Source organism: Haplochromis burtoni, unplaced genomic scaffold, assembly GCF_018398535.1.
Source record: "Haplochromis burtoni strain Fernald_Lab_line unplaced genomic scaffold, NCSU_Asbu1 Contig_238, whole genome shotgun sequence".
Taxonomy (NCBI): domain Eukaryota; kingdom Metazoa; phylum Chordata; class Actinopteri; order Cichliformes; family Cichlidae; genus Haplochromis; species Haplochromis burtoni.
The window spans coordinates 389,425-412,425 of record NW_024582599.1 but is presented as its reverse complement, the minus strand read 5'-3'; the positions used below and the strand labels follow the sequence as shown (position 1 = coordinate 412,425).

Below are 23,001 nucleotides of genomic sequence, written 5' to 3'. Positions count from 1 at the left end.
GATCTAAAAATTATAAACATGAAGCGTTTAATGATTTTTACCATTACATATACAATACATGATGGTGTAGACCAGCTATGATGCACCAAGCATCTTATGTATTTGTCTGTGTAGAGTATAGTCGTTAGCAGTGGGTTAGTTGTGGTTAATTGGACTTCCTGAACAGTTTTCAGTGTGAGGATTTAGCCTCTGTTTTTCCTGTTTATTTATAATGTGACTGACTGGATGTTTAGACCTTAAATGGGGGTGAGAGAGGAGCCAGACATGTAAGTACTCATCCTGATGTTTCACTCGCGAGCACAGACGGTGTTGGTGAAATTTAAAAAAAGGCACGGATGGTGACTGGCTTTTACCAGGAGGGTGAAGAGTGAGGAAACATCCAGTTAGCAAAAGGCTACTTGTTTTAAATCGGCTAAGAAATGCTACATTTGGTTTGAAATGTGTTATTTTTGGGTTGCACTTGGTCTTTTTCCCCTCACTGGACATGCAAACCTGCAGATGTCTGTCATCCCTTTGGAACGCTGTTTTCTGCATTTAAAAAAAACTAAACTAAACCTACCAGATGTCATTTTTTGTGTTTTGTGGTGGTTAAACGTGATGATTGAAAGCTCTCAGCTGTCAGAGAGGAGGACGACACCGCCATCGTTCACCATCTCATGCCGCTCTGTGTGTGTCACTCATTCATGCCACTATCTGACACGGTGGTCACTCACCCGTCAGTCTTTTTGTTCGTCACATCAGTGTGTTTATTTCTTGACGACACAACACTGGAACTATTCTTCGCACTCAGTACAAAGAAAGCACTTGTAGCAACCCGCTGAGCCCATTTCAGTCTTTGCATGGATGCTTTTCTCTAAATTTGGGAACATTGTGTCAGTTTTCAATAAAAACTGAATGCAGTGATTTGCTAATTATTTAAATTCTGAACTATATACATTTAAAAATGCTGCAGAGACGACACCACAGTTTTTGAAACTGAGGTTTGTTCTCACTTAAATATAGATTAATTTTTACATTTTTGAGGCCTTAACATGTATCATAATTTAATGCATAAAAAATAAGCATAAAAAGGTAACAACTGCATTAAAACAGTGGATCTCTGCGTGAAAGTCTTTTGTGAAACCACAACAGTTCATTGCTGTGTCCATGAATGCAAGCTGCTCTGGACTGAAGAGGACCGGGATCATCTGTCTTTGTTATTCACTCACGCTCGTGATTGGTGGAGATTAAAAAGTGACAGTTTGTGAACATCACAGCTCTTGAGTGGGTGTGGGGGTTTGTGTGTGTGTGTGGCGACATTGTCTAAACATCCATAAATGTGTGTCCCTTCGTCCTCCATGTCTTCATCGTCTCCCTGCATGCTGTGGATCTCATGGTCACTGTCCTCCACCGCCACCATCCATCCCTGTGTTACGATTGGTTCATCCTCACGATGCGGTGCTCTGTCATTGGGTGTTTGGCTGATCTCAGGACCACAGCGGGGCCCTGATGGCCGAGGAGTTCAAGGCCTGTTTGATCAGTCTGGGCTACGATGTGGAGAAGGACAAGCAGGTAGGAGCTCAAGGATTGGACGGAGGGAGAGCCGGCGTCATCGGCCTCTGAGCAGGAGCGCAGAGATCACTGCCACATTCAGCCAATCACAATCGATGTTTCTTTTACTGATTTTATACACTGACACATAGAAGTCAGACAATTCAGCATCTAGCAACATTTGTAGCTTAATTGATTTTATTTTTTCCACACCGGCTACAAATGGTTGATGTTTTGAAGCCATAAAAATTTGCATTGCAAATAAAAAAAGTAACCAGAAACAGCCTGAAATAGACAAAAATGAAAAGAAACTATTTCGACATTATTGCATAAAATAAAATTGGATAAGCAGGTTGAACAATTACAGTATTAATAATTAGGTCAACTAAATGAGGTTTCTATTTTTGATACTCTGTGGCGTGATGAAGTGAAACTGGTCAGTGATCAGTCGGTGCGCCTGCTCAGAGCCTGCTGCCGTGCTCTGCGTTCAGGCAGGGTTCAGTCCATCGGCATGGAGGTTCGTGGAGGTGTTGCGTCCCTGTTTGTCCACCGGGGGTCTCTGTTGCTTTGTGCTGCTTCAGCTCACTCTCTGAACGGACCCCACCCCTCAGCTGTCTGTCTGCCCGTCAGGTTTTTACTTTGCTGCGAGACTTTCTGTTAACTGTTTGTGCTTTTTATGGCTTTTTTCTCACTCACTCACTGTTTGATCTCAATATTTCTGTCCATCCTTCACTCTGCTGCTCTCTCTCTGTCCCTCGTATCTCTCTGACTCCGTCTTTGTCTACTCACCACCTCCTCCCTCCGACCTATCCTGTGCTGTGGCGGCCTGCAGAAGCGATCAGGACAGATGATGTCAGATGATTTCCGGGCTCTACTCATTTCTACAGGAAACAGCCTGGTACTGCTGCTGGCATAAAGCTCTTTCAGGGTGTCTGCAGGTCCAGAAATATCCTAATGCAGTTTAATTAGTCACAAGCTTTGAAGCACCCAAAAGAAGCAGTTAAGGATGCTCTGTGTTTTTGCTTTCACCTGAATCAGAGGGACAGGATATGGATATGGAAGCTAGAACCTTTTGATTTATTCCATTATATTCTCGTCCAAGTTGGGCTTTGTCCCCTGCGGGAGGTTTAGCCTCTGACAAAATCAGTCCTGTTCATATTTTTATAACATTTAAACCAGGAAGTGAAACTCTTAATTCAAACAAATGGACCCAGGCAGGCAAATTATTGCTCAGTATTTCTAATTATTACTAATATTTTCTGTTTGGATATTTTGTGGATTTGCATGTGACCTGATACCTGCAGACACCCTGTGCTCTCCCTCTGATGCTCTCACTTCCTGTCCTTTTATGTCACATGTGTCACTTTAACATCCTTGATGATCAGTACTAACTGAAGGAAGCTGATGTTTTTCATGTAGACCATCCAAATTACTCTTCACTGTTGTCTCTTCGTGTCGTCATTTGTCTGTTTTTTCCCTCCATCCCAACCACATATTGGGACTCCCATTAGGACTTTAATGGTAGTCCCTGTATTTTACATGCTTACAAACTGCAGGGGTTTTAGTACTCTTTCTGATTCCCAGACAATTCCAAACGGTGAGGCTGTCCCCTCATTTTACAGAAATCTATTCACTTTTCTGTCCCTTTTTGGCCGTTTGAATAAAAACTGACTTAAATATGAAATAAAATGACCACAGACTAACCTGTGGCTGTGGCTAACGCCTCTTCAGTTTGCTCCTGTAACTGTGCGTCTGTTCCCTGAGTTCAAAGCGCAGTCTCTTCTGGGTTAACCTGTAATTTGTTGATGCCAGGGCGAAGCCGAATTTAATCGCATCATGGGTATAGTGGACCCCAACGGCAGCGGCGCCGTCACCTTCCAGGCCTTTATCGACTTCATGTCCACGGAAACGACCGACAGGGACACCGCGGACCAGGTCATCGCCTCCTTCAAGATCCTGGCTGCTGATAAGGTGAGTGCAGAACGACATCAGTGCTCATTTTTGATTGGACAAGAAAAATACGGGAGACAGAAATGTGCAGCAGGATGCTGACCACCAGCAGAGGGAGTATTTGTGTTCACAACTACAAGTCAACACAAGCTTGAGGTTGAATGTGTGCAGAATATTCCTTTTTGTTAGAGACGCCTCACAGGTTGATATTAGGATGTATAATAAAAATAATCATGAATAATAATAACAAGCATGAGCACTTTGGCTTTAAGCTGCATCAGCAGCCCAGATTGTCTGTGTTATGGTTCATTTAAGCACTGAGTTATTAAAGCTTTGGAAAATCTTAGTGACTTCTATGACATCAGCTCCTCAGGCGCACACAGCCTGACATTTGGAGAAGTTTTATAGGACTTCAGTTGTATCTTGGACCTGCACGGTGCTTTAGAGCAGTGGTCCTCAAAGTGGGCTGTGCAGCCCTGAGGAAAAGTGTCCTCTTAACAGTCTGCTGTGAGAGTGTGTGTCCTCAGGATAAATGGACGAGTAACTGGGACGAACAGGTCCAAACTAACTCGGTTTAAAGATCCCAAGATATTCAAACTCCAGACTTGAACTTGTGATCTGAAATGATCCATCAAACACGAGTTTGGAACTAAATAATGATATTCAGCCAATAATACGATCCTCTGTTGTCTTAGAAGATCAATAACATAAGTTTTTCATCTCTATTAAGCCGTCTGTCATTTAGTGCTTTAGCAGTGAACTCTTTGCCTCCTGTTTCCACCAGAACTACATCACAGCTGATGAGCTGAGGCGGGAGCTCCCTCCAGACCAGGCGGAGTACTGCATCGCCCGCATGGCACCCTACACGGGGCCCGACGCTGTCCCCGGAGCCCTCGACTACATGTCCTTCTCCACCGCCCTGTATGGAGAGAGTGACCTGTAGAGGAGGCGAGACGAGGAGGAGGGCTGGACAGATGGGGGGAGGGAGAGGGAGGTAGAGGAGACGCCGTGAGTCGAGCGCTGGGAAGAATTTTGAGTGGTGGTCACGATGTGCCCCTGCCTGTGCCGGTTTAGAATTCGTTAAGAGCTTGCTGATTGAGCTGTAGTTCTCGTGGTTTGGCCTTCAGCCCCACTGTCACAAAAGGATGTTCAGCATCAGTTTGTCATAAAGGTTTATTTGAACGGGCACATCTGGGGGCGTCTGTGGGACGGGGGGCAGAGTTGCTCTGTAGTGCGGGTCCTTAGCTTCACCCTCTCTGCCTTCATGGGGTTTAAACGGGGAGGGACGGGGGTTAGGATTATGGGGGGGCACAAGCTAATCTGATACTTATGCTAATTTTTGTTTATTTTATTATAATTTTTCTTCTTCTTGCCGGGCGGGGGTCCAGGCTGTGTTGGGGGGTTTGATGTGGCGACTGGCAAGTTTGTGTATTAGATCCTGGAGAGATCTATGCTGCGGGGTCAGGGTGGGATGGAGGGGCGGGGGAGTTGACCAACCAGAGATAAAATGACCCATTTACCCATAATTCCCACGTTGCTGGATAAGGTGACCTGTCTAACCTCAGCTCTTTTCCTCTTCCTGTCTGCGTTTCTTTTTTTCCCCTCTTTGTTTTTTTGTTGTTTTTTTTTTCTTTCTTTCTCATTCGTTTTCTGGACCAGGTGGGTGGTGGGAGGTGGGGGTGGGCGGGGCTTAGCGCTGTACATACTTATTTTTTCAGTCTGAAGAATGACACACACAGAGTCCCAGCCGTTGAGAGTAATCAACCGCAGGCCTTTCAGTAGGGCAAAGTAGACATTTATTATTAAAAAGATAATAAAGAAAATGAAACAAGCAAACAGAGAAATTTAAAAGCAGTTTCACCAGTGGATAGGTTTGAGCTTCCAGAAGTCTTTTCTTCAGGTTTTACTTTTTAATTTTGGCCAAACTAACCATGAAAAAGTTGACCTAAAGGCCTTCTCCTGTATAAAATCCATGATGAGCAACAGCATAATAATTACAAATATCTGCTTCTGTGAAATTATTCCTCTGTTAGGCATCGGGTGCTTGTTTAAGTACGAAAACCTCACATTTATATAAAAGTTTAGACTGTATTACTCAAAGTTAGTCGAGTTTCATCTACCTGACATACATACGCGGGATGTCACGGATCCGTTTGATTGGCCGAATGAAGGTTCGTGAGGGGGAAGGTGAAAGTATTTGATAGATAAGCGTGCCTGTTGGTGGCTACAGCCCTGTTCCCTCCTCTATCTCTCTCCCCCTCACTTTCTCCCCCCTCCTTCCCCTCACTTGTCTCTAAAGAGAAGTACAAAAATCACTGCTAAGGAAGGAGGGAGGGGAACGTTTGGGGAGTCTCTGTGTAAACATTCCATTGTACGCAAAACGAAGAAAAACTTTTTAAAAAAAGGAAAATTGTTATGTAAAAGAACTATGCAATCATATTGTGCGCTCAATATCTGGGGAAAGCTGTGGTCATCAAACCAGGTCCTGCCTGAGTTTCCTGTCAAAATTAAACGGAGGACAAGTGATTTCTCCCGTCTTCGTGGGAGAGGAGGGGGAGCAGACGGGAAGGAAGCGGGAAGAGAAGACTCGGACCAAAAGCTTGTTTCTCTTTTTCATTCTTTTTTCCCTGCGAGGTTGTAAAGAAATGAACTCTGGAATTGTGATTTTGTTTCTTTTTTTTCTTTTTTTTTCCTTTTTTGTACTCTTTAATATCAAACCTTATCTGCTGTACTGGAAACTGCAACGCCTTCTGTCTCTAATGATAAGTGAGTTTCACAAAGCACACATAAAAAGTTTCCTTACAAAAATACCTGCGACTGTCTTCATGCCTCGTTCTTGTGCGTGTCTGTGTTTTTAAACTTGAGATACAAAAGAGCAGATTTTCTCTTTAACTGTAAAAAGGAAACAAATCTCCAGCTTTGTACTTTGTGATAATCTTTGGTTTGTTGTAGCGTTACCAAAGTCATTTAGGCAAATGTAAACAAACTAAAATGGGTCTTCAGTAACATCTTTTACACTCAGTGATTAAGGCATGCTGTGGTTACTGCAGCAGTTTTTGTTTGCTGACCAATCTGAAGGAAACATCATCATTCAGCACAATTGGGCTTATCCAGGTGACTTTCTTCAAGTCCACAGGAAATGTCCACTTAACCCTCAAAATGACCGTGATAAGTTAGCCAGTGGGATTTGAGCGTTCATGAATTACTGAGAACCTGGAGTCAATGCAAAAGACTGCAGAGGTGGAACATTTAAATCACATTAAAGCTTGTAATTACAAAATATAAACCCCGAATTTCACATATACATTAACTTCCCATTATCCTCACCAAGAGGCCAATAAAAATACAAAGCTCTGAAAGTTGAAGACTAAAACATTCATGATAGTATACACTTTAAAGATAGTACACACGTCATAAAGCTCTCATAAATGCATTACTCTGTCTGCATGTGCTGACTCTGCAGAGAGAATATTTAACGAGAGATGATATGAAAGTAACAGAATGCCAGAGAGCCACACTGCTAGGTGGTGAGAATTACAATAAAATACAAATTATAGTCATGCGTACAGTTTAGGACACGTGAAGTGCTATTACATGATTCCCAGCCAAGTTCAGCCCAGCAGCCAGTGAGGCTTTCTAATATAAATACGGAGTTGATACCATTTGAGTCATGCTCGGCCTGCACAGAGATTTTTGTGGGCTAAAGGAAATATTGGTACACTTCATCCTCTGTGCCAGTAGCACTCACTGAAGGGAGACAAATGAAAGGAAAAAGAAACCCACAGCACAGAGGCATGGAGCTGCATTCTTCCAAAACACCAGTAACTTGGTGTTTTGGGTGCTGAGAGCACAATTTAACATGTCTGTGCGCAATCTATCGTAGGTGTTCAGACAGGTAAGAGAACGGATCATGGGATAAAGGAGATCACTCAGAAACTGATTTTATATAGTTGTTTCATGAAACAATGTTTGTTCTTCTTAAAGTTCAATGATCCATGATTGTGTTACTATTTTTAACGTTTTCACTTACGGAAGTTTTTTTTTCCTCCTGCTTGTGATGTTTTTCCATTTAGTGAATTCCTCCAATTTCAAATTCATAACTATCTTTACTTAATGTTAGAAGTGCAAATTTTTTTACTGCCTCCAAAAGATGAAAATCTGATCAAGTAAAAAAAGTAATAAAATCACCTAATTTAAAGTAGTACCGATCACAAGCTACTTGTTTATTTTAAATAAACGCATTAACGCAGCATCTCCATATGTGTCCCAATCAGTGCACTGAAACACGGGCGTGTCCGGAGGGGAAACGGGGCGACACCTTTCAATACTTTAAGCATATATATTGATGCTAAATCTTTTGTACCAGGAGGATATACAGGATTGTAAGTTAACTTGGGAAGAAATCTTTCTTTCACCGCTTTGTAGACCACTCTACCATTTCAATAATACATCTGTATGAGGGCACAGGGCTACACGGGAGCTTGAGAATCATGCATATCACAAAAGTTTCTAATAAAATCTTTTAATCTAATTTAATTTTAATTTATTCATTTTAAATGCTGAAAATACCCCAGATCCCTTAACTTTAGAGGGGGCTTTGGGTTTTTCCTTTAATTTGTCTCTCCTTCGTGCACACAGATGTTCATGCAGTTGTAAAAATAAACACATTTTTCTTTTGTTTATTTGAGTCTAAATTGCTTTCTTGAGCTTTCAGAAGTGGCTCCAGGTGTTGTGAGAGAGACTGGACTGGATTTACAAGCGTGTAAGTTTGAGAGCTTTGTGCTTCACCCTTTGGATTGCGTTAGCGTTTTTGGCACGAGGAGAGCGGAAATGGGCAGTACACTTTGGGAAGCAGAGGGTCTCATGTGCGCGTGCTGAGCCACACTCCTCGGAGGAGCTCGCGACCACTTCGCAGCAGCATGAGGACGTGAGCAGGTCGGAAGGAGCGGCTCCTGAGTCCCGACGTGCCTCTTCTCTTCCTCCTCGATCACGCCAGCGCGCTCAAACTGTGGCCGGCCTCAGCTCTGAAACCTCTGCACACCAGAGAGCCAGCGGCGCGCGGCCGCTCCGCGTGTGCTCCTCCGTGGCAGCAATGATGCTCGCGCTCACCTTCACCTGCCGCGCGCTGCTCCTCTTCTTGCTCTCGGAGTCGGTTCAGACCGACAAGACGGCGGTAAGACCCGAACTCTCATTTCTCTGGCAGTTCTGTAACAGCAGCGGTGCAGGCGCAAACATGTCTGGAAAAATAAGGTTTCGCTTTATCAAAGCGCGTTCACGGGTCACGCTAACGTTCCTGATTGGACACAGCGGTTAATGCGTTACTGGACTAATGGACCTGACCACAGTTATAATAATGTGTTGTTCTGTTCTGCTTAGACTTCCCTGTACATTCGTGTCTGTCTTGTCTTCGATCCTCAAACTAGTAACTGTAACCTAGTTTAGAATAAGTGGGTTAGTTTACTTAACTTTGTTAAACTTTTACACATTTGGACAAAAACAGTTTCCCGTAAACAGAAACAAAATCTAAAGGTGTATTTTTTGAGAGTATTTTTTATTTTGAGTATTTTTGAGAAAAATTAACCAAAACTGCAGTAACGTTATGTCTAAGAGCTACCAAAGTGAGTTGTATCACATAAACAACACACGTTAAAGATGAAAAGTGAACAAAACTAACCGCACAGCAGGATTTCATGTGATGTTATGATACAGTCAGATCCCGCAGATTTTAAATAGGATCTAAAGAGGAAAATGTATGAATTTATAATTGATGCACATTTAAGCAGATCACTTCCACCTTACAAGACTCACAAAGTAACCTTATATTAGACAGAATTATCAGCTCTTCACAGGTGAATGCAAAGGACAGAAAACGGATCAAGTGCAGTCATATAAATATCTTTCAACCATAATCAATGACATACTCAATTTTCATGAGAATTGCAAATCGGTCTGCAAAAAGGTCGCCACACCTTTACAGCCTCAGGAAACTCGATCATTTTCACACTGACTGAACAATTTGAAATTTCTTTTATCGTTCTTATATTCAGTCTGCTTTATCTTTTTGCTTGGTGGCATGGTTCGGTCAGACCTGAATCGGACAGTGAGATGCTCCAGTCGTCTCATAGGCGAGTCACAGCCCTGTTTAGCCTCCCTGTACTCTAAACAGGTACGACAGATGGCTTTATCAATTCTGAATAATGGTTCCCATCTTCTACAGGGTGAATTTTTCTTTTTAAATTAAAGAAAAAGTTTCTTTTATCTTGTCTACTTACCAAATATGTGTCTATCACGTTTAAATAGGCCTGTGTGTTAGTGAAGGGATGCCAAATGCTATCATATTCCTGTAAAGAAAATTTGCCTACGGGTATAAATAAAGTAACCTTGGAGGGCAGGACAGCAGATCATGTCCATGATGCACACTTTATTAGCTACACCAGGCTAGTACTGGGTTTGGTCCATATTGACATGGCACAGTGAGCTTGTTGTCATGTTCAAGAAACCTGTGTTTTATGGCATGGTGTGTTATCCTTAAGTAGCTGTCAGAAGATTTTATCTGGTCGTAAATGGATGGAAATGGTCAGCAGCAACACTCAGGTAGTACTAAGGACCCTGAAGTGTGCCGTGAAAACATCCCCCACACCATTACACCTTTGCCACCAGCCTGAACTATTGATATGAAGCAGCTTTCCTTTTGTTTATTGTTGACCCTACCATCTGAATGTTGCAGTAGAAATTGAGACCCAACAGATCAGATGACATTTTCCAGTCTTCTGTTCTTCTGGAGAGTTTTCTGCTCTTAGCTGGCAGGAGTGACGTCTGCTGCTTTAAGGTCCGATGTACTGAGTCTTCAGAGCTGCTCTTCTGCACACCTTGATTGTAACGACTGGGTGACTTTGAGTTACTGTTGATCTGAGCTTCCTATCAGCTCAGAGCGCTCTGATCATTCTCCTCAAACGTCTGTCTTCAAAAAAGTGCATCACTGGATGTTTTCTCTTTTTTGGATGATTCTTGTTCATGTTTGTTCCTTTTGTGAAAGGTCTGTGAAATTAATTCATCATCAGGTGGAAAAACAGCCATTATTTCAGATATGTTTGTAAGGTACCGGTAGTTACTCAGTATCTAACCCGGACTCTGGCCTAAAAACCTTTAAAGTCAAAAGTTTATCAAGGTAATAGGTACAAGCCATTTTTAAAAACGTGCATTTATGAGGCATTTAATAGGCCATTACATTTGATATGAAAGAGGATTGACTATATTCCATAAAAGTTGTTGGCGAGCTTCTTGGAAAATTGCAGGTCTTGGGTGGAACAATAGTATTAAAGACTTTAGTTTTATTGCTTTTGAACTACTAGCCTTGAGTTTTATTCACATTTGTATGTTTCATGCAGATACCAACAACCGTAAGATTTAGTTTGATTTGTTGGACTTTAACTGAAAATATCTGCATGTGTACTCACAAATTAGCTGCTTTTGTGAAAGAGTATCATTCCTCTAAAATGTAAAGGTTAGTTTTCTCAAAGAAAAGTAAACCAAAGTCGACCCCTTTACACCAAAATTCTACCCAAGCTTAAATCTTCCAGGAGGACCAAGTTAAAAAAACACAAACGGAGCTGCAGCGGCAACAGCGCTTTTAGTGTGGGTAAGAAAAAAAATCTTGCAGCTGCTAAATGTTAAAAAGTGTTTTATCTGTGTAATTGAGTATTACTGTTCAGGGACTGGCCACTAACAGCAATGCCACAGTGGGTCTAAACTGTCTGGTTTTATCATCTTCATAATCGCTTTAGTCAAAGCGAGCAGTCGTGACACGGCCTCAGAGGAGCGTTTGTATTATTCTCTTTATTCTGGCCCACACGATGTTTATATTCAGCATAAAGACATTCATTAATCGGGTTGATTTAGTAGTTGTCCAGGGTTTGTGAGAGCTCCCTGGAGAGCAGGAGGGTAGGACCAGCCAGCAGGACCACACCACACACACACACACACACACACACACACACACACACACACACACTCTGCGCTGCCAGGCAAATATTTAAGCTGCTACTCATGGGAGATAGACAGGTGTGTGTGTGAGAGAGAGAGAATGAAAAACAGCCCCAGTAATCCTGCCATATATTTTACAGTGTGCTAGACAAATATCAGCTATACACTGTGAGTGCGTGTATAAATATTATAGAACATGAAATATGGCACGCTGACTAAAGTCACTGCACACTGCCAGAGGCACTCTGAATAGAAATACTTCAGTGCTAACATGGGGGGTAAAAAACAGAGCAACAGTGTTACGTTCTAAAAACTACTATTTGGAATAAAGAAATAATGCAAGAGGCCAGCTGGAAGTTTACCTGAAAATACCATTTCAATGTTTCTGACTACTGGTATTCCTATTCAGCTCAGTACAATTCAGTTTTACTTATATATACTTATATATACAAACGGCTTCGTTTTCAGGAGTGAAATAAAAAACAGATTGGCACTGATGGCCTCTTTCCAGATGTGCAAACTGCCAATTCCATGCACGCCTTTTAAACCGAGCACTGATAACGAGCCACATGATCCCTCTTCTCTTTGGGCCAGAGGACACGGTGTCCATGTTTCAAAAGAAAACAAAAACCTGTTTGATTATTCTGAACAGTTTTCCACTTTGCCTGAGTCCATTTGAAATGAGCTTTGGTCCAGCAGTGTTTCTGGATCATGTGCACATACGGCTTCTTTGCATGGCAGAGCGCTACCCTGCATGTGTGGATGGAGAGGTGCACTGCAGATGATAAACATTCAAGCCTTCATAGTTTTACATTGGGAAGCAATGTTTTGAAATTGTTCCTCAATTTTTAGATGTGTTTTTTGTCGACTGGTCAATCTCTGTCCATGTTTACGTCTGAGAAACCCTGCCTCTCTGTGATGCTCTTTTTATAACCACTAATTTTACTGATGGGGTCATAATTAACCTAATTAGTTATAAAATGTCTCAGTTTAAACATTTGATATGCTTTTTATTTTTAGTCATGTTTATGAGATTTGCAGATCATGACATTTACATTTTACAAAGCGTCCAAACTTTTTTGGAATTGGGGGGCTTGGGTCCTGGTTGGTGTGTTGCCGGGGTTATGGGCGGGTGGGTGTATGGGGCCGCAGCCCTGGCACAGGGTGCTGCCAGTGCATCGAGCCACATGGGGGGCTCTTCAACTGGTGGGGGAGGCTGTTACATCTTGCAGGAGCTTTCCTCTCTTCAGGAACTCACTCTGCAGGAGGGGGGAGATACATACATAATAATAATGTTTAATATTTAGATCATCGTGATGTTGTTTATTATATTGCTCTTTTTTTTTTCTTCTGCTTGTTTTCTTTTTTCTTTCTCAGCAGGTGATCCAGGTGATTGATATATTTATTTTTTGTCTGCTTATTTTGTTGTTTTGTTTTTTGCCCTTTATCCCCGTCCCTCTTCCCTGCTGTTTTTCTTTCCCTCTTTCTTTCCCCCAGTCAAGTCTGTCCCGTATTTAGCAAGTGAAAATAAAATAAACAATAAAAGGTGAATCAAATAGACCATTATGGCAAGGCTGGAATGGTCCGTTTGGTAAAGTAAATCCGTTGGGCATCTTTCTTCGCCTTTAGACAATAATTCTGATGCAAAAGAGCCAAACGGGACAGGAAAAAGAAAAAAAAAAAAGGAATTGGGGTTGTGATGTCTCAAGAAATCAAAAATGTCTCTTCCAGTTATAAAGAATTAAAACTACATTGTTAATAATAGCATCAATAAAATAACTTTTAACATTGTATATTGTTTTAGGTTTCCCACTGGTGCCTGAATGCATCGTCATAATAGAGTTTAAAAAAATATCTCTGCATTTGTAAAGTTTCTGTCTTCTTTCTGCTCGCTGTTTCCTGCTGGACTGGATAGAAGACTGTACCATAAAAACCCTGACAGTGTTTGACAGCAGCCTGGCCTCTGAGTGAGCCCCTGGCATGCTGTAAAATCCTGACAGAGGCTGTAGTTGTAGTTGGTGAATGATGAATGATGACAAGAAGTGATGTCCCTGCAGCTCAGGCTGGAAGATGCTGAACTTGACCCACAACATCTCCTGTGGGAGTCCAGCTGTCCCGTACCTCCTTCTCTGTTTTTTGTTTTTTTTTTTGTATTAGTGCTTTTTACGAGGGATATAATATCTTTATAAATAAGATCTCTATGTTGAGATAATGTGTTTGGATTTTACAGTATTAGGGCCATAACCAGATACAAAAATTCACAAAGACATCAAAGGAAATTCGTACATAAACTAAACGGTCTTTTACTTCTTAACGAGATGTCCTACACGATCACTGAACGAGAATATGTGCAAGAAGAAAATTCTCCATTTTGGAATCAGTTTTATTAAAGTCTGCAGGGCGTCCTACTTGCAGAACTGTAATGAAAATGTAGTATGTTGCTTGACTAAACATAATAAAAGCTAAACCAGTTTATGTGTTAACTTTTCGTGGACCAGATTGTATGAGAAAGCTGTGTAGGGCATTTAAAGCCAATAAATGATACGAAGCTGGACGGTGATGTTGGTCTCATCTCCCCGTGCGGCTGTGAGTCTGGAAACTGTAAAACAGCGAATGAGAATTTGGCTGGTGCTACAAATTCAGAGGCGTGTGGATATTCCGGTGTCTGATTGCTTTAATTCCCCCACCAGAGTCAGTCATTCATGTCCTCTGCTCTCACTGGTAGTTGCTTTAGGCAACTATTCCTCCTCACTGAAAGCAGCCAGTTGAGATGGTTCGGGCGTGCCTCCTGGATGCCTGGGGAGATTTTTCAGGCAACTCTAGTTGGGAGGAAATCCCAGGATGGACCCATGACACGCTGGAGGGATTACATCTCTAAACTGGCTCAGTGTCCAGCGAGAAGAGCTAGAGGAGGTGACAGGGGAGAAGGTGTCTCACCTGATAAACAGCAGAAACTGGATGTATGGTTTGAAATATACAAAAGAGCTGGTCTCCTCCAGTCGCACCATATGTATGTGTAGCAGTGTGATGGTATGCGTCTTCTCAGGGAATGCATGAAGAAAACAAGGTGATGTTTGTGCACACACATCTGCACCTGAGATGTAAACATGTCATCATCATTCATCTGTGTGTGTTTGCCCTTTAATGACCTGCTGCATAAATGAAATTCAGACTTTAAAAAAAAATGCTAAGTGAGTGATTCCCCACGACACAGGCAGTTTGTTCTGACGCTAAATCCCAGCTCGGGGTGTTAACAGGCCTTTCGTCAGCATCAGCTGCTCTCTCACGCCAAACATCACACGGCAAAGCTCAGGAGATGAGTTTTTCTGTTTTCCTACAGCCGCCACTCTGAGGAATCTGGAAGGTGCGAGGCAGGAGGAGACAGTGGCAGCTTGTTCTCACTTTCTCTGCTGCTCGCACACACTCAGGCTCGAGTTTACAAGGCCAGAAACATTGATGCGAATCATTTTAACACTGAGGAGTCGTTGGTGTAGTTGTGCCTGACAGACAGGAAAGCCAGTCTACCAGCTAGACTCCTGCTCCACCCTTCAATCCTCTTGCACCTCCTCTAGGCTTCTTTTTCACTAATAAGTTTTTATTTTTTCTCTGTCCTCAAATTAATTTTTTTATTCCTTTCATAACTAAAAACATATTTTTTATTCATCATTTATTCCCTTGGCAGTGTTTTATTCATTTATTATTTTTTCTTAATTGCCTCGTTCTCTTCCAGGATGCGTTCCTCTCATTCTTCCTTTTGTCCTCCGTGTAAAATCCACGACTCACTCTGACCTCTTCTGAATCAGCTGATTGAGTTCGTAGCGTTCAATTTTTTACCTTCATTTCTGAGTCACCGGCTGTTGAATTACTCAGGGACGATGCAAACATCACAAACTACATTGTGGGTAAATGTCCAAGGATCATATCAACATGTGGAATTGGTGGCTGGCCTAAACACGTCATATCATAACGTGCGTGAACAAATACCCCACAAATCTCAATGAACTGAATCAACACCAACGAAGTGTGGACCCCTAATACCTAAATTATTACATTTGCAAAGCCACGTCATAACAGTCTGCATAAAACCAGCAAATGATTGACATGTTTGCTCACTAAAATAACTTAATTGGTCGTGTTTGCTCTTGTGTCTGAGGAGAGAGCAGCAGCAAAGCTTTATTTGTTCGCTCTGTTTGTGTATCTTGATTTGTTCACATTAATTAATGTCCTGGCATTAAGGCACAGAGGCCTCATTCACCACTAAATTATGTCAGCAATGTTTGACACACCATAGCAAATTTACCCGTGTGTCTCAGAGTGTGTGTGAGGAGAGAGGGGAGGCCAGCTGACAAAGAGGCTCTGATGAAGAGCGAGAGGGTGGAGTTAGCAGCCAACTCTGTATGTATTGTATAGGCGTGAGCTGAGTGTGCACCACCTTGTATGTTTGGGGACTTTTCGGTGAGTCTGCGAGGCGGTGTGAGGAATCTGTGTGTATTTAAATAGAGATGTGTGTGATTGTGACTTGAGAGTGGGCTTTAAGGCTCATGTGGGAGTAATTTAGGTCATCGCACTCACCAGATTCTCCATGAATCAATGCCTCTTCTCCTCCCTTTTCCTCTCTCTTTGTCACAAGTTTACATATTGTGCATTCTCAGTATCTTTGGAAGAATTTGCTCTGAAGGTTTGTCTGTTATATCTGATCATGCACAACAAATTCACAAGGATTTTTCTTCTGGGGCCTTTCTGATCCCCAGTGTCTCGAATGTACCTCTTCTGGTATGTTTGAGTGGTGCCCAGTAAAATGCAGTAGCAGTATTAGTCCTGTAAATTGTATTTTCATGGCAGTGTAAAAACGTCAGAATTATTTTGGAAGCAGTTTGGTGAATTGTGAAAGATTAGCATAAATTGTACGGCTCAGAAAAGAGGAAACTGTGGTGTGCAGTCTAAATAGCTTTTGGCCATGTTTCCACTGCCTTCTTAGAGCTTTTAATGAGAGTTCTTCCAAAATATTATGCTGCTTGTCACAGACTCATTTTTCATTCATTATATTTACCTTGAAAATTAAAAAAAAAAAAAAAAATCACTTAATGCACCTTAAAGTCTCCCCGTGAGGCACAGAGCCAATCACAGCTCCTAGAAGAAATGGAGACTGTGCAGGAAGAATCAGAAAGACTTTATTTATCCCCAAGGCGCAATTAACATACAACAGAGCAGTTAAAGATAAGAACAATAAGAACAGGCAATAAGACTGAGATAATAAATACACAGAATATACCGTTTTAAAATTACACAGTTTAAAATGAAAGTGACTGAAAGGTGAATAAATAACTATAAAAGTTGCCATTCTCCCTCAGTTAATAAAGTTTCTCCACTCAGTTTGCAAAGCTGGAGCCAGTTTACAGGTAAAACTGCAGGTGTGAGAAAGACACGCTCCGTAACGGCCTTTCCCGACACATTTATGAGGCCGTTTATTCTCTTTCCTCTCACTCGTTTTCTTTTAAGGAGTGACTTTAATAGTCAGACAAAGTTCTGGTCACTTTATCCTTCACAGCTGTAGCGTGACGATCTGCCAAAAGGAGACAGCGACTATAAATACACAGAGAGGTGACACACTTGGAGGACACAGCTGAACTAAATCAGGATAAGATGACAAGGGGAAGTAAAGCTAAAACATGCACCAGACACAGTCTATCAATAGAAAGTAGGATGTAACAAGACAGAAAAACACCAAGCACAGAGACTTTTAAATGAGATACAAGGACACAGGAGAGAGAAACTGAAAACTCATAGACGGATATGAACAAACTATAACCGTGAGCAGGATTCCACCACCACCTCTTCACAGACGGCTGACAGGTTGAAGCTTTAAAACCTCTTTTTACTCTCTTTTCTCTTCATAGTGTGTTTATAACTGACATGACAATCAACGTACACTCTAAATGTTTCCTGTTTGCAGCCCTTCCTGATCACAGAGAACATGTGGCCTCGTGGTTGTGTGCTGGACTGCCAGAGGGGGCGCCACAGACCTGTGTGTGGCAGCAATGGCAGGCTGTATAAATCGCTGTGTGCCTTTCAGAGGGCACAGTGCATCAACACACAGCTCCGCCACGTCCCACGGGGACACTGTGCAGGTACAGGGCTTTACAGCGACATCATCACAAGCTGTTCTTAATGTTTCCCATGATGCTCTGGTGGTGAGTTTACTGGCTTAAAAAATCGGAACTGAAATAAACTTTTCTCATGTTTCTATCTGAATTTGAGCTGCTTTATATCACGAGTACAAAAAGACGCCTGTTATTAATCAGCTGTAGTTTCCTGCCACCTCTGCCTGCTCTTAATGACTGTTTTAATCTTAAACCGGGAGCATAAATAAACAGACACCACTGTGCTCCTGTCCTTCATTCAATCAGCTTAAAATGTTCTTCCCAAGTGAATCAACTCAGTCAATAGAAACATTCTTCTTAAATTAACAATGACTACTTTTTATTGGTCGGCAGAGCAACGGTATGCACATCTGTGTCATCAGGATTCATGATTTCCACTCTTCCCATCTATAGCAGCACACGTGGATACTAATTTCCTCTGTTTTAGATCCGTTGCAGACTAAATGCCAGCTGGCCCGAGCTCAGGGCCTTGAGGCCAGAGCCCGCAGCCGTGGTAGTCCTGCAGCTGCAGTTTTTGTGCCTGCTTGCGGTCCCGAAGGTCACTTCATGCCCACACAGTGCCACAACCAGACCGGATATTGCTGGTGCTCCACGCCTGATGGCAAACCTGTCAGTGGTACCACGGCCCTCCATGTGATCCCCAACTGCACCGGTCAGTTATGTTTTATTCAAAGTATTACAGATTGTTGGCAAAAAAACCCCAAAACAACTTAACTGTGAAGGACTTTAAAATAGCATTTTTATGTATGTTATAAAAATGCTATTCTAATGCATGTATTTGATGTATTTTGGTGAGCTCACATGTCACGTATGGAAGCACTGATTTAATTTGCCTTATTTACTGTATTCAGGGTTTTCTTTGATGTCTTTTATTAAAACTGCTTTACTTTGTAATGAAACTCGAGTATTTTTGTTTGCATGAACTACTTTACCAGCATACATGTTGCTACCTGCAGCAGAGAATGAAGGAGTAATTTTCTTAAGCTCTTTTCATACATAAGTGACAGTTTCTCACATGTATCAGACAGCAGGAGATAGTCTACACTAATAGAGCACTAACAGTCTGTGCGTGGACTTGGTTGTGAAGTCTTCTGGTTTCATGCATTTCAGTAAAAGTAGCGATTGTTCGGTGTTTATCAGCTCCAAGTGTAACAACAATGGCTCAATTTCACTGTTGACGTCAGAGAAATGCAGATACACCAGCACTCGAGGATACATGCAAACAACAGCCAAGGCTGTGTGTAGGCCTGAAAAGGTGGAAGTCCTCTAATTCTTCAGAACGAATGTTGAACTTTAGTCTGTTGTCCACTCTGAGCTGTGCCTGTTATTCTGAACAGATCACCTCACCAAGCTCGTTCAGATCACCGATACAGATGCAACTCCAGTCAAAGGTAAGAAGACGCTTTATTTAAATTGCACAAAGGCAGTACTGTCCTTGCTTTAAAATAACTGTGGAGCACAGTGTGCACACACTCGTATGTTTCATTCACTACAGGTTAGATGTGTGTCTGTATGTTTCTCATTTGTCCTTCGTTCTGCCTTTTCCTGGCATCACACGCTGCTTGTTTCTCTGCCAGACACATCTGCAGGGACTTAATAATTCACAGAGCACTTCACATGCCAAGACTCTAAAAATGCCTCTTTGTCTGATTTTTCCCTCTACTCTCATTCTTTTTTGGGTCCTTTTTTACTTCTTTACATTATAAAACATAAAAATAGTACCAAAAAAACTCACCCAAGAGGAAAACAAACCTAATGCTCCATAACGTCTCCAAGATGTTCCACTCCAAGTCAGAAAAGGTTGCCAGGTTTGGTCTGCTCTAATTTAAAGGTCATTTACTCTGACATTCAGATTTTCTAAAGCAGCAGTCTCCATCAGGTTTATGCTCTTGTCCAGTCTGGCATACATAACTCTACTACGTGCTGCAGCAAAATCTTATACTGGCAGCATAAGTGTAGTTTTGGTGAGCCTTTATGGGTTTATAAAAGTTTTGTCCCCTTACAGATGCAACTGAGGATTTTTGGTAAAGGTTTGTTGAGCTGCTCTGCAGTGTCATGTAGAAATGTAGCACCTCCTCTAAGTTTCTTGTTAAATTTAAAGTATTTATTGTATTGTGTTTGTGTTTTAAGTTTTTAGATTGTAACTAATATTTATGGACATCTTCGCTGTATAAATCTCAAGGTGGAACATACCCGATTTCATAATTTCCTTTCTCTGCTTTTTCACATGCTTTCCTCCATCTGTCCAAACTATCCCCCCATCTTCTTCTTCTTCCATTCACTCTGTTTTCTTTTATTTCAGATGGAGACGTTGGACCTGGACCTACGCTGGACCCTAGAAAACCTGCAGGTGAGAAAATAAAAACTTCTTCTACTAAAGAAATTTTAATGCATACGTGGGCAGAACATAGCTGCTATGATTAACCACTGTGAAGCTCACTACATGTCATTTATATACCAGCACGTCAGTTTTAATTAAAGATTAGCTGTAAGTGAGGAACAGAAAGCTAATTTTCATGTTTTGTAAAGTGGAAAAACTTGAAACATACATCACATACAGGACTCAGAAAATTACTTTTTTTTTAGGAACTGGGGTATATATTGAATCTTCTAACAAATGTAAAAAATAAATTGATTATCATTTTACATGTATGGGTTTTAATTTGTTTCAAACAAAACCATATAACACACTGACGATACAGCAGAGGTTCCAGGGTCAAGTCTTTTCTGTTTCAACATTTTTAACTTTCCAAACTTTCCCTTTTTTAATAACAACTACAATGTGACAGTGCTGCTCATTGCTTTTTCACAGCATCAGATTTAACATAATATAATATATAATATGTAACATGGCACTGGTTCTTGAGAAAAAGGTCTTTAACCCTTTAAAGCCACCAGCGCGAACTATCGTATGTCCACCATGTCCTGCCCGAAACCGGAAGTGACGTCATTTTGCGGAAATGTAGTTTTTTACCATCAGGGCCTCATGAGCCTATACTGGTGTTTTTAAAAGTTATGTTTGACTTTATGACTTTCTGTGTCGTTTCTGGGATGCTTAGGACTCATATTGCACTGCTGGAAATAGTTTATTTTGATGCATATGCTGTTTTTTTGCAAATTTGCATTATAATATTTATTTTCGTTTTTCCTGCAGTATATAAAAATTGGTGTATTTCAAAAATAAAACTATGAAGACACTTCAAAATAAATTTCCTGTGGTGGGAAACTATTTTGTGCAACTTTTTTGTATTTACAGTTTTGAGGGATAAGCCTCTTAAATTTCTCTAACTAGAAATATATGTTAAAAAAACAAAAACGATTTTCAATTTTTTTGTAGTTTATTGCACTTTTTTGCAATTTATGTAATTACTATGCACTTAATGAATACATATTATTAAAATTTGGGCTATAATGGTTGTATTGATGTATAGCAACTTGAAATGCTCCCAAAAATGGCTCCACAGCATGTAAAAATATAATATAAGCTCTGGCGGACTTGGTTCTATGGTAGGTCTTAAAGGGTTAAACAAAACCCCACATAATGTTACTCAGAATCAAACAACATGGTGAAGATAAAAAGCACTGAGCAGCTACAGAGATAAGTCCTCGTGAGTTTAGAGTAACACAGTGGATGTGTGTGTTTGTGGGATACAGAAAGCAAATGTCAACTTATACGCCGATGACCTGTCAGTGGCTGTTTGCAGCTTGTTCCCTTTTGTGGCCCAAAAATTCGCTTTCGGTTTACGTTAAGATATATTTGGGTCAGTCCTGGGTGTTAAACAGTGGGGATGTTTTGATAAAGGGAAAAGCTCTGTGATCCTCCCAGTGTACTTGAAATATAATATAATATAAATATAACACATACGTATACTGGATGCATTTTTTTTCATGTCACGTTGTGTTATTGTAGCAGATATTCAGCTGAACGACCTCTAAGAAAAAGGGAAATACTCTGAAATCTTATTTAAAAGCTGTTTTTATTCTCATTCAGAGCTGACAGCGCCTCCTTTCTGGGTGACCATCCTGATGAACTCTGAGTCACGAGGAAACCGCTCACTCAGACGACCTCCTGGTAAGAGTCGTATATGTTTATATATGTATATGTATTCTCATATATGTACTCTTCTTTTAACGCTTAAAGTTTCATTCCACATATTTGAAACAGCCTTTGTGTGTATTTTATGTAACTTTACAGAATTGTTGTGATAGTGTGTGTGTGTGTGTGTGTGTGTGTGTGTGTGTGTGTGTGTGTGTGTGTGTGTGTGCGTGCATGCAGACAATCCTCAGACTTGTCAGCGTGAGCGAGCGTCTCTGCTCTCTCAGACTCGTCAAGCCCGGGAGGATGAGCGTTTCATCCCAGAATGCACTGCAGATGGGCGTTACAGCCCCGTGCAGTGCCACACTGCTACAGGTTACTGCTGGTGTGTCAGAGTGGACACTGGGAGGCCACGACCAGGCACCTCAGCACGGTAAGAAATCTGTTTGTTCGTTATTTAGCTCATTAGTGTGTTGGAAACTTGACTGTTATTCCTTTTAAAAACTTTCTCTTTTACTGTCTTTTCTTTTTGTTCACTCCTCTTATCCCCTGTCCTCCCTTCCAGTCGTCAGATTTGACTGGTTTTGCAGTCACAGAAGCATTTCATGTTAATCATATAATTTTACACCAATTACTATCACTGCTCCCTAGGTGGATTTGCCTTAAAGGAAAGACACAGAGCAAATCAGAATAAATTATGGTCGGACTTTCCTGTTCTCGAGGGGCTTTATCAGCGTTGTTGCTGCACAGCTGCTTTCAAACTCCTGGGAGCGAACTGGTGGATGTTTTCTTGTGATGGTTTTGGTTCACTGATGTGAGAATAAACTCCCTTAGGCCTAATGCGTTTTTTAAAATTCTTCTATCTAATGTCTAAGCACTTTATGTGGTTGGACTTCTAATTCTGTAAATAGAAATCACTGTCAGCCAATTAAATCAAACAGCTGTTTCCCCCTTTAGCACACAAAACAAATCAAAGCATCAGATTTGTGTACATGAAAATAAGTGCCAGTCATATTTTGCATTTATTAATTCAAATTCTACTGCTCAGTCCCTCTGTGACCTCAGTAAACCAGGATTTACAGTCTCAGCTGCTGGTTTCAGTCTGGTTTCAAAGGACCGAGATGACAGCGCTCACAATACTCAGCTGGGGCTTCGTCGCATTAATAAACAATAAAAAGCTAAAAATAAATCATGAAGTGAGATGAGCCATATAGAGTTTTTATTTTAATGTGTAGTTCCATGAAAATGTGATCAGTGATTCCAGTGTGTGTGTGTGTGTGTGTGTGTGTGTGTGTGTGTGTGTGTGTGTGAAGGAATGCAAATTGGATTGTTCTCACTTCA

At 41.3% G+C, this 23,001-nt stretch overlaps 2 protein-coding genes across 10 annotated transcripts in view; both read left to right on the top strand.

Annotated features, from left to right (window-relative positions):
• The window catches only part of LOC102311838 (actinin, alpha 4), a 56,818-nt gene extending 50,528 nt beyond the window's left edge, over positions 1-6,290 (top strand). For 2 of the 7 annotated variants that reach the window (XM_005937980.3, XM_014338644.2), the window contains exons 20-23: positions 234-266; positions 1,471-1,551; positions 3,343-3,501; positions 4,265-6,290. In XM_005937980.3, coding sequence (XP_005938042.1) covers positions 234-266; positions 1,471-1,551; positions 3,343-3,501; positions 4,265-4,423 — 432 coding nt within the window. In that variant the 3' untranslated portion in view covers positions 4,424-6,290. Of the gene's footprint in view, positions 1-233; positions 267-1,470; positions 1,552-2,362; positions 2,429-3,342; positions 3,502-4,264 lie in introns of all 7 variants that reach the window. The other 5 variants (XM_005937983.3, XM_005937984.3, XM_005937981.3 and 2 more) reach the window with 3 other exon arrangements.
• Positions 6,291-6,411: 121 nt separating this feature from the next.
• LOC102290852 (SPARC-related modular calcium-binding protein 1) overlaps positions 6,412-23,001 on the top strand; it is a 22,715-nt gene continuing 6,125 nt past the window's right edge. The window contains exons 1-7 of one of the 3 annotated variants that reach the window (XM_042227019.1): positions 6,412-8,653; positions 17,417-17,591; positions 18,052-18,276; positions 18,962-19,015; positions 19,927-19,974; positions 21,616-21,696; positions 21,901-22,093. In XM_042227019.1, coding sequence (XP_042082953.1) covers positions 8,573-8,653; positions 17,417-17,591; positions 18,052-18,276; positions 18,962-19,015; positions 19,927-19,974; positions 21,616-21,696; positions 21,901-22,093 — 857 coding nt within the window. In that variant the 5' untranslated portion in view covers positions 6,412-8,572. Of the gene's footprint in view, positions 8,654-13,091; positions 17,317-17,416; positions 17,592-18,051; positions 18,277-18,961; positions 19,016-19,926; positions 19,975-21,615; positions 21,697-21,900; positions 22,094-23,001 lie in introns of those variants that run through there. The other 2 variants (XM_042227020.1, XM_042227021.1) reach the window with 2 other exon arrangements.